The following is a 12,219-nucleotide window of genomic DNA, read 5'->3' as shown; positions in this document are numbered from 1 at the left end:
GGAAACAAGGAGTGACAACCAATTAGTGAAAGTGATATGAGAAGCCACCTCTTACTCCCTTCTAGTGGATTTGGTCACCAGTGGCTCTGTACGCCAGTGGTATCTGTGTTCAGTGTTAGTATTCTTGTTGCTTCTGTGGACAACAGAAGCACTGAGCTTTGAAATCTAAAATCCTTGCTTGAATCAATTCCTCAGCACTTAACTAGCCTTGTGACCAGGGGGACTGGACATCACTTAAACTACGTAAATCATGTCTCCTTTTACCTTAAATGCCTGTGATGCCAGAGTGTGCACGTTTGTGTGGAGACAGATAGAAGATCCTGCAATTAGCCGCCCAATTGTTTTCATTTACTCTAGGAGCTACAGATACATTATGTATATTTATAACTAGTATTCAGCTGATTGAGAAAATATTGATTCTAAAAATTCTGTGCTGAAACACTATTTTTGCTTGCTGCTGAAAAACCACACCCAGCACTAAAATTTCTTCCCCAGCTTTAATTTGGCTTACAGACTCCCTTAGTTACCTTATACAAGATAAAACAGGTCAAAATATCATCTGGGAAACACAGATAAGAATCACAAAATTAGTAAACGTTCCCTCAAAGAATGTCACACATGTAATGAATACTAACATGAATCTCCATATAAAACTTTTTTGCAGTTATTTTTAAATTTTGTCTTCAATTTACTTTAATTGATATATTCATTCTGCTAAAGTTGGAGAAAGTCCAAAGATATATAAAAGCTCCCATTTTGCTCAGTTCTCAGAGCTCAGTTTCTTTAAATTAGATCTTCTAGGCCTTCAACTGGATCTTTTAATGCCTGCAAGTGTTTTCAGCTTTGTAGAATAAGCCCTCAAAAAAAAACTAAGTTGGTGGGATAGCATACAGATTCAAGATTTGAAAAAATCATTTTGGAAATAGTCAAATTTTCATGTTAAACTATATTCATAGTTCAATTCTCTTATAATTTTAACTGGCTGTTATGTTCTCTTTTAATACTTTCATAGCATTTTCAGATTTGCTGAAAAAATTGTTTTGTTTGCCAAAGAAAAAGCAAAATTATTTTTATCCTCTTATCTCCTGCAGAAATGGCTACTTTGTTTCTATATAAATATGTATTGATACAGAGCAGTATTTATATTACACAAAAAATGTAAACAATCTAAATGTACAACAGTAAGATGAAGTGGTTAAATAAATTATAGGGCACCAATCTGATGCAGTATTCTGCACCCATTGACAAATTTGGTTTTGGAAGGTTAACATGACAGGAGGAAGCTCATAATATACTATTAAATGACAAAGGCGGGGTGCCTGGGTGGCTAAGTCAGTCACTGGGATCGAGCCCCGTGTTGTGCTCCCTGCTTGGGAGGGAGACTGCTTCTCCCTTTCCCTCTGCCACTGCCCCTGCTTGTCTCTCTCTCTCTCTTTCCCAAATAAATAAATAAAATATTTAAGAGATAAGATAGACAAATAAATGACAAAGGCAAAATTTGAAACTGCATTTTTAGTAATAGCTGGTATAGTCCTAATTTTTGCTTTCTGGCTCTCATTTCACTTACCTATACATCTATATATCTGCATATATTTAGGTAGTTATTGGTAAAAATGGGAAAGAATTCCATCATAATATTATACTGAGAGGTGGATCTATGAGTGGTTTTGAGTTTTTTAATTAGAAAAAGTAATGTGCTATTTTAAAAATAATTACTGATGCATGGAATTATAAATTACCTTGTTATATATATAAAAAGTTTTGGAATAGTTAAAAATAAAAGTACCATTTTTCAATAACCAGACCATTCCTGACAGGAGAAAGCTATGTTCTTAGGGTTCCTGGGCTGGAGGAGACCACTAAGGGGCACCTCTGTGGATGACTGTGGTTCTTCACCTTTTCCATGACCAGAGTACTCTGCCCATTGTAGAACTTTTGCTTGCCCAAGACACATGTGGTTTTCTGAATTTGGTATTAGAACATTGATTCGGCTTATTCTGATTAGATTTTTAGATATTATCACACCACTTTTGACATGTTGCTCATAAAGAATAAAGCAAAGTATCATTTATATCATTTTTGTAATATTTTATTCACAGTAATAGAGTGAGTTTTAAATAGACTAATGTTGAATAAAATCATTCTAGCAATGAAGAGTTTAATGAAAAGGATATAATCTAAGAATACTGCTGGGTGCTCTAGCTTCTAGCACAAAAGCATATTTTGAAAAGATGGAAGTAATGGATGAATATATAACATTGCTCTCATAGATACCCCCAAAATCTGGTTCATAAAAAATATATAAAAGATAAGAAATATTGGGGTGCCTGGGTGGCACAGAGGTTAAGCGTCTGCCTTTGGCTCAGGGCGTGATCCCGGCGTTCTGGGATCGAGCCCCACATCAGGCTCCTCCGCTATGAGCCTGCTTCTTCCTCTCCCACTCCCCCTGCTTGTGTTCCCTCTCTCGCTGGCTGTCTCTATCTCTGTCGAATAAATAAATAAAATCTTTTTTTAAAAAAAGGTAAGAAATATTAATGTTTTTTCTTAACTATATAAAATATCATCTAGAAATAAATTTCCCTCTTCACCATATATAGGCATAATGCTAGTAGGTACCATCTGTTCCAGTATATCTTTTATGCGTCTTAGTGTTTGTTTCTAGAATGTCAAATAAATGTGTAAGAACCTGCATAATCACGGCTAGTTCAATAATTTCAATCCATGTATTCTAGTTGATTTAGCGGTTAGTTCACAGGTGCATTATTTAACTTCTAAGGCCTATGAACAGGATAGGCTTCTTTGTTTTTTTCTTATCAAGTATTGTAAGTTTTAAAAGGCAATCAAGGGTCACAAACCAAAGTTCAAGTTCAAGTTTAGTTGGGGATTTTATTTTCAAAGAGACAAAAAGAAAAACTTCCAACTTTAAAGCATTGAACACATAAGAAATTATTTTAAAATGGATTTCAAATCCATATTTTAACCATTGGATAAAGTGAGTAGAATGAATAAATGAAGTAAGTCCAGTGGATACACAAGAAGGTAAGATCGAAAGGGAAAGAAGAGCCAGCTAGAATGTTCAACTGGGGAGAAGAAGTGAAAAAGGAGAAGGAGGGAGAAAGGCTGGAGAAGACTGAAGGTAAATAAAATGAGAAAAACAACTTTGAATAAATGAGACAGATAGATGATATAATTGTCAGTAATATATAATATATACATATATACAGGGGTGCCTCAGTGGCTTAGTTGTTAAACGTCCGACTCTTGGTCGTGAGATCAGCCCGGCCTCTGGCTCTGCACTCAGTGGGGAGTCTGCTTGAGATTCTCTCCCTCTGCTCCTCCCCTCCAGTGTGCAAGCACATACTCCACACTCTCTCTCTCCCCCCTCACCCACTCGTGTCTCTCTCTCTCAAATAAATAAATTTTTAAAAAATATATATATGCATATGTATATATTATGATTGCTGATAATTATATCAACACCTAACATTTTATGCCACGTTTTAAAAATGCTTATTAAGCCCTCCTGCATATCTTCTCCTTTTAGAATCCTCATCACAACTCTAGGAGTTAGATAATTGTCTCCACTCTAACAAAGGAAGGGAAAGGTTCAGAGAATATGAACTGTCTTAATATCGCTGACAATAACAACCACCATATTGATAGTAGTGACAGTAGCAGCAGCAATAAGAGAGGAGCAGCAACTAATAACTGTTGAGCACCTAATATGTGCCAGTCACTGTGCCAAGAGCGTCAAAGTATGTCACCCTCACAACAGTGCTCTGAGATAATTACTATTATCCCTACTTTACATGTGATGCGTCTGAGGTTTGAAAATTTTAATAACAGGCCCAATACTGAATAGGGGCAGATCCAGAACTCCAGCTGAGGCAGTCTGACTCCCAAGTCTTAAATGCCTTCGCTCTAAGTCCCAGAGCCGGCACGTCAATCCATACCTTCCTATTCCGTACCTTATGTTCCTTCCACAAGGACAGAAAGAGAAAGGCTCACACCTTCCATCCAGGCGGAACTACTTCCCACCCCTTCACACAACAGGATTCTGGGTCTCACTACTTACTTAGTCACTGCTGAGCTGACCAAATTCTCCTTCCCCTGTCCAACCCATGCCCAGGCCTTGTGATGACAAAATCTAATGACAATTGCCGTGCAATGAGATTGCCATCATTAACCTTTTGCATCGATACTTAGGCATGGAAATCCACAAACAGACCCATCTTCCATCTTTGAGTGCCCTCAGGACCCACATATTTCCCAGTTCAGTTTTGCAATCAAAGGAAGTTGTTCATGTAAACAGAGTAGTGATAGAAAAAGACTTAGATATTAAATTGCAAAAACTTGTCATTGATCAGATGAATTTAAATTTGAGATTCAGAAGCCCTCTTCCTCTGCTTTTATACAATAAGGAGAATCACTTATATGCACAGATAAGACATACAATCATGGGATAATCTCTGAATAAAAGGTATATCTATTTATCTCCAAAAAAAGATTGAGACCTTGAGTATGATGGGGCAAGGCTTCCAGGTGTCAGCTATGCGACTAAAAAAAGATTTTACTGTGGACCCAGCTATGGAAAGGGAGAAAATGAGTACCTAATATGGAATGAAGCAATCTATATTCTTTTTTTAAAAAGATTTTATTTATTTATTTGACAGAGATAGAGACAGCCAGTGAGAGAGGGAACACAAGCAAGGGGAAGGGGAGAGGAAGAAGCAGGCTCATAGCGGAAGAGCCTGATGTGGGGCTCGATCCCATAACGCCGGGATGACGCCCTAAGCCGAAGGGAGACGCTTAACCACTGTGCCACCCAGGCGCCCCAGCAATCTATATTCTTAATCTACGATTTACCACTAATTTTATCTGTGAAATGGGCAAGTCGTCTCTCCTCAGTTTCCCTGTGTGTAGAAGTGTTAACTACGATCCTTTACAACTCTAACATTTAGTGTTACTTGCTGCCTAGTTAAAGTGGGTACTCACCTACCATAGTCTGTGTAGGGAGGATGGCAGGAAGAGAAGGAATTTAAGAACAGGAGTTTAAATAAGAATGAGAAAGAAAAGGAGAAGGAAGAAAAGAAGTCCATTAAAAATTAATAGCATGGTAAATACTTTATAAGATGTAACATTTAAAACTCTATTTTAAAAGAGTTTTACTGTGAGAAGTAGGGGTGTTTGTTTTTTTTAATGAAAGGCCGAATTAGAGAGTTACTTTACCGTGATTATCCCCTTTTGAAGAACAATCACCATCGTGTGGGAATCTAAGACTCAAAGATGGAAGTCTTGGATTTTGAAAACCAAGGACATATCTGAGAAATAACAATGAGTCTTTCAACATACGTTCTTGCATAGTTTCACTTAAAGAGTGTCCTTCTTTTGACAATTGGTGATCTATGTCCCTGAGAAGTGATAGGAGATATATTTTATGTACTAGATAATAATTCCTTTAGTAATGCAGAATAAACTCTTCATGTAACTTCCTTTTTCTGGCTGACACTTTTTGCTGATTTATTGAAAGCTAAGGGATAAATATATGTATATGTTTACATAATCTTGAAAGCATCTCTGTAGTTGTAAAGTGGTAAAGACACTACTTTCCATCATTTAATTCTCTCATGCGTAAAGGACTAGTTTTACCCCTTGAATGCAAAAGGAAGATATCTTTTAAAACTTCTCAATGCCATTCTCTAACCTGATAACGTGTTTTGTGGTTTTTTTAACTGTGTATTTCAGGCCCTGCTTGACACTCAGAATCTTTTGCGTGCACAAATCACAAATTTTACGTTCAACCTGGGATTTTCAGGAAAATTTTACCATACAGGTAAGAAAAAGGAGGTTAATTATTCTCATAAGGCCTGACTATTCTATTTAAAAATTGTGACCTCTTCTCTTCATACCTTCCCACATTCCATGTCTCTTTCCATTTTTATTTTCTTCATATTATTCAATTCCACTTATTATATCATTTTTTAACCTTTACAAAATGTTGATGGTTTGAAAGTTTATTCACCACGTTATAATGGCCTAACGGCCTTTCTTTTCTACTGAATTATAATTTATATGGATAAAAGTGCATAAGTCATAAGTGTAGCACTTACTGAATTTTCACAAACCAGCATGCAGATCAAGCGAGAGAATGGTACCATATCCCCCCCCCCACAAACCAACGTTGTGCTTCCTCACAAGCCACTAGCCTCCCTCAAAGAAATCCACCCATCCTGACTTCTAATATTACAAACTAGTTTGCGTGGCTTTGAGATGTGTGTAAAAAGAATCATACAGTATGGACTCTTTTCTAGCCACCTTGTTTTGTTCAACATTATTCTGGTTTTACAGATATTATTGTGTATAGTTGTAATGCTTTCATTTTCATTACTGTATAGCATTCCAATACTTGAATATACAAAAATTTCTTCATTCCTTTCCAATGTAGATGGTTGGGTTTTTTCTCATTTTAAGCTTTTTTTGAATAATCACATTAACATTCTTGTACCTGTCCTTCAGAGGACATAACTATTCATTTCTGTTGGTTGTCAACTAGAGGTAGAATTTTTAGTTATATAGCACACTTATGGCCAACTTTAGTAAGAAAATGCCAGTTTTTCAAAAAACGGTTGTTATCAATTTACATGCCCAACAGTATATGAGTTTTCCTGTTATTCCACATTCTCACTAACACTTGATATGATTTGTCTTTTTAATTTTAGCCTTTCTGGTGAGCATGTAGAGATATGTTATGGTTTTAATGTACATTTCTCTTATGAGCAGTGAAGTTGAACTTATTTCATATTTTTATTGGCTATTTGGGTATCTTCCTTTGTGAAATGAGATTTTTTTTTCTATAGGGTTGTATACTTTTACTTAATGATTTTTAGAAATTCTTTATATATTCTTTTTTTCTTTTTTTCCCTCTATATATTCTTGATGATCCTTTTGTCAGTTATATGTGTTGCAAATACTTTCTCCTATTGTGTGGGTTCTTTTCATACTCCTAATGGTTTTTTTTGATGACCAAAAATACTTCATGTAGTCCAGTTCAACTTTTTGTTCTTTTAGTGGTCAACTTTTTGTGTCTTTTTAAAGACATCTTTGCATACTGTAAGATCATAAAAATATGTTCCTACATTCTTAGAACTTAAAAATCTGAAATCCATTTGGAATTGATTTTTGTGTATGTGTGAGATACAGATCAAGGTATCTTCTTTATTCCATAAATATATCTAATTGACACCAACTACTGAAATGACCTTCCTTTTCCCACTGCACCATAGTGTCATCATTGTCATATACAACCATATAAGTGGACTCTAGCCTCTCCTGTTCATTGGATCTATTTGTCTACATCACACTACCTTATTTACTGTAACTTTATAATTAATGTTTATATCTGCTAGTGAAAGTTCTCCAGTTTTGTTCATCTTCTTCAAGATTGCCTTGGAAATTTTTGCCTTTTGCATTTTCATATNCTTGGAAATTCTTGCCTTTTGCATTTTCATACAAATTTTTCAATCAGCTTACCAGTATCCACAAAGAAACATGCGAGAATTTTGATTAAGATTGCATTAAATGTATTAACTTGAGGGAGAAATGCCAACCTAAATACTGAGTTGTCCAATCCTTGAGCACATTTAGGTCATCTTTAATTACATTTGATAAAACTTTACTGGTTTTAGATTTATTCTTTCGTGGAGTTTTTTGATGCAATAGCAGATAGTGTCTTGTTTTTATTTCATTTTCCATTTCTTTGTTGATGGCATGTAAACATACAATTGATTTTGTGTACTGATCCTGCATCTAGCAATCTTGCTATGTTTACTTACTATTACTATAGTTTGTAGACTCCTTTTGGATTTCCTACCAATACATCATGTAATTTTTGGATATTAAAAATTGTCCTTCCTCCTTTCTGAGCCTTACCAATTTTTTTTTCCTTCCCTATTACACTAGCTTAGATCTCCAGTACAAATTTAAATAAAAGTGGTGATGGTGACACTCATGTCTTATTCTGGACCTCAGAAGAAATCTTTCAGTAGACTTTTTCCTATTCTCAAGGGGAATTCGTTCAATAGACTATTTTGTAGAAACTCTTTTTTTTTTTAAAGATTTTATTCATTTGAGAGTGAGAGCATGCACGGGCAAGGGAGAAGGGCAGAGTGAGAGGGAGAGGCAGACTCCCCATTGAGCCGGAGATAATGACCTGAGCCAAAGGCAGACGCTTAACCATCTAAGCCACCCAGGTGCCCCTAGACCCTCTTTATTAGCTTAAAGAAGCTCCCTTCTATTCCTAGATGGCTACGAGTTTTGTCATGAATGGGGTTGAATGCGCTTTGTCTTTAAATTATTTATCTGTTGCCTCTCTTCCCNTCTAAGCCACCCAGGTGCCCCTAGACCCTCTTTATTAGCTTAAAGAAGCTCCCTTCTATTCCTAGATGGCTAAGAGTTTTGTCATGAATGGGTGTTGAATGCGCTTTGTCTTTAAATTATTTATCTGTTGCCTCTCTTCCCTTACTAAAATGAACACTCCATGAAGGCTTCACTGTTGTAACACTAGCAACTAGGACAGTGGCTATTGAAAATGAACTAATGAACAAATGACTGAGTGAAAATAAAATCACATTTATTTTAACTATTAGTATTTTATGAAACAAGGTCAGAGAATAAAATTTGACCATGTTGTGTTATGAAGGAAAATCACTCTAAATATTAAGAATAATTAGAAACTTTCTTTCCCAGACATGATAGAAATAGAAGAAAACACTTCTGGCAACTTATTTGTTGCCCAATGCTGAATGCTAAAGAATGACTCCAGCCAGTTGGTCTCCTTCCGTTTTGTTTCTGAAAGATTTGTCCTCTTTCTTTATGTGGGCACTTCCCACAACTCACAGTAAGAATGTCCACCACCTAAGCCAAGGAAAGTAGAACATAGGATAAAGCTAAGGCCAGGGCTTGAAGGGATCTTATCTGCATATGATATGAAAGCTTCTACAAAAACTTAACTAGGGTTATCTAAAACCAATACAATCATTTTTTAGTGGGAACAGATGTAAAATTTAATACTCTTAATCTTTCAAAAATTAGAAATTGTTAAGTTTAATTGAATTGCATTGTCTTCCTTTCTAAATGAGTAATTCCTTTTCCTATTAAAAATTCTATTTTATTCAATCTTGAAGGGAAGGAGAAAAATAGCACTATCATAATAAGACTTTCTTTCCAGAGAGGGTTCCATCCTGTTTGATATATTTTAGTTTTTGAACGGTTTGTGCATTTTTGAAACATAAAGAGATGAAGGAAATAAAATCATAGTTCCCTTTTAGTGAGCAACACCTTATTGTATGTACTTAGCTAAGCACTTTACATGTACCTTTTCAATGAAGCTGGGAGTTAAAGAATATGTTACCTTGTTTTCTTAGGTAAGAACGTAGAAACTCAGAGGAGCCCAAGGTCATATAGCTAGTTAAGTGTCAAAAGTAGTCTTAACTTTAGGTCAGGCAGAGCCCAAGTCTTATGTGTTAGATAAACTGGATTTTTATTGCTTAATTGGCAATCCTTGATAAAGGACGTTGAATGGCAAAAGGTTCCTTCCCCTTATCTATAGGTTCTTTAGGTTCGTGTATTTCCCCAAATCATCGAGAACCAACAGTATTGGTAAATTCTCACTAAATCACAGAATTAATTACCAATGTGAAGAGCAATGTTATATTGAATTAGTGAATGATGATCTTATTTCTAAATTCCAAATTTGGTCAATTAATGATAGTTAAGGGACCTGAATTTGGAGTTGTTTAATATGGGTTAGAACTTATAGATTGGAGAATAAAATTTGACCATGTTGTGTTGTGAAAGAAAATCACTGTAAATGCTAAGAATAATTAAAAGCTTTCTTTCCCAAACATAATAGAAATATAAGAAAATACTTCTGTCAACTCAATTTTTTTTGTCCAATGCTGAATGCTAAAGAATGACTCTTCCAGTTGCTGTCTTTCCTTCTTGTTTCTAAAAGATTCCTCCTCTTTTCTTACTTGAGCACCTCCCATAACTCAAAATAAAAATTCCCAGTAAGAAACAAGGCTCTGTCCCAACCTTGTCAGTGACATGGGACAAATTATTTCACCTTTCCAAATATCAGTTACCATGAAGAACAGAGTTAGCAGTGGTCCTTTTCTCATAGGGTTTTAGTGAGAATTAAATGAGACGATGCCTATAAAACAGTTAACACAGTGCTTGACAAAATCAATGATGATTTTAAATATCATGGTAGGTAAACAGAAGATAAAATACTGAAGAGGCATAAGTTATTTAAATAGATACATAATATAATAATTTACAATAACTTTATAATATTTCAGTGTAGTTTTGTAACAGCTTAAGAAATGACACTTAAAATTGAGGAATTTGACTTCTAGTTCTCTCTTCCTCCAGTTCTAACACAGGTGGACAAAGTCGGGAGATAAAAGGGTGGCAAGCACCCAGGACATCCAACCACAGCTATGTTTCAAATGTTTTTTATCATAATGTTTAAAGTAATAAGCAATAGACACTTGTTCTCAATATAATTCTGATGTAAAACATCCCCAAAGTAGAATCAAATGAAATCAGATGAGAAAGAGTTACAAAGAAAAAGGGAAAGGTATACATTTATGCTTACTATGAATTTATATAAATCTATCAGAGGGCAGATATCATTTTTCTAATTCCTGTGTGATTCAAATATATGAATATTTTAATAGCAGATTTCACCATGATATCCAGGAAAGGACAACAAATGCCTGAGCTAAACTTCCAAAGCTTCCTTTCCACTGTCCTGATAAAGAAACTTTGGGTAAAGTCCAACTAGAAAAAGGAACAAAGGAGAGATGAGAAGAAAGATGCTGGGAAAGATAGGAGTTATAGGGGATAGAGATTTATAGCAGTAGAGGGGTGACTTTTCATAATCTAGGAAATCTCATCTCACTCTACCCACATTCACTTTATACAGAGGAGGTAGAAATCGGGAATGCACAGATTACTGGGAAACCCCAGAGACTTATGCCTCTTTTCAGTGTGGGAAAGTAAAAATGCAATTAGTAACTGATGGTAATCTTAACTAAGGTGGTGTCCTGAGGACATACAAAATGTTAAGCAAGAGGAGAGTCTCTTGGATATAAGTAGAGATGTATAACTGTGGGGAAACTAAATGACATCATCCATATGTCAAAAAGCCAAATATTTAAGCATCAACAGTCAGTGTAACAAATGCTTCTTCACCATGGCCACCATATTTATCATCTAAAAGGTAGCAGGACCCAAGACCCTGCAATGATTGGGGTCATCAGAGATTCTATGTCCTGAATCCATACATTCCTATTCTTTTGCATTCCTCTCTAGAAGTTTTTCCTGAACTGTAAAATAATCACTCAGAAGCCCCAAGAATGCTTTTGTTGGTGACTCATTAATCAGGCCAGTCAGTTAATACAATGGCATGGTCAGTTCTTGAACAGTGTCCCATCTGCCGCATAACACCCAGGTGATAACTTCCTCACACCCTCATGCAGTATTATTGTGGAAAAAAATTAAAACTCAAGGAGCGCTGCAAAACACACAAGGAGAACAAGAGTAGGAAACATAAAAAGAAAGGAAAAAGGCATTTTAGATTACCTACTATGTGCCAGGATTATAGTGCCACTTCCTTCCCCAAAAGAATAAAATAGGTATTGCTATCCATCTTTTACCTACATAAATAAGACATTAAAGGGGTTATGTGACTTGCCCACAATCACACAATTCAAATGTGTTGGAAGCTACAAATAAACTAAAAACTTCTGACTCTGAAGGGTCTCCTTGTTCTACTATATTATGGGCATATGAATGTGTGATGAAGAGGAAAAAATTAGGGAAATAAAACAGATTAAATTTAAAGGTGCCCTTTATATATAAATAAAAAAGTTTCTTCATATCAGCATAGTATTTAACCATATAAAAGTGAAATTAAAGTCTGTCCTTGTTGAAGAATTATGTTATTGCACTCATTCTACATTACTAATCCTTGTTCTCCCTGTAAATGAGAAGGACTCTGCGGCCTCATACTATGCCTTTATCTTTGGTAAGTCACTTTCACTGCCCAGTAAGTCATAGGACCTGATGCTTTTCCTACCAGTGGGCTCTGCCTTCCTTCTCTTGGGAAAATGAAGAAAGGAGCAGAAGTAACCGGCACTGGCTAAATTGGCTGGG

General features: G+C 35.6%; 1 protein-coding gene across 8 annotated transcripts in view; it reads left to right on the top strand.

Moving 5' to 3' along the window:
• Positions 1-12,219, top strand: part of NDST3 (N-deacetylase and N-sulfotransferase 3) — a 190,403-nt gene that overhangs the window by 51,258 nt on the left and 126,926 nt on the right. For all 8 annotated transcript variants that reach the window (XM_002918488.4, XM_034671411.1, XM_034671412.1 and 5 more), the window contains one exon: positions 5,746-5,833. In XM_002918488.4, coding sequence (XP_002918534.1) covers positions 5,746-5,833 — 88 coding nt within the window. The remainder of the gene's footprint in view (positions 1-5,745; positions 5,834-12,219) is intronic.

The sequence above is a fragment of the Ailuropoda melanoleuca genome, chromosome 11, assembly GCF_002007445.2.
Source record: "Ailuropoda melanoleuca isolate Jingjing chromosome 11, ASM200744v2, whole genome shotgun sequence".
NCBI lineage: Eukaryota > Metazoa > Chordata > Mammalia > Carnivora > Ursidae > Ailuropoda > Ailuropoda melanoleuca.
This window is presented reverse-complemented; position numbering and strand designations above follow the sequence as displayed.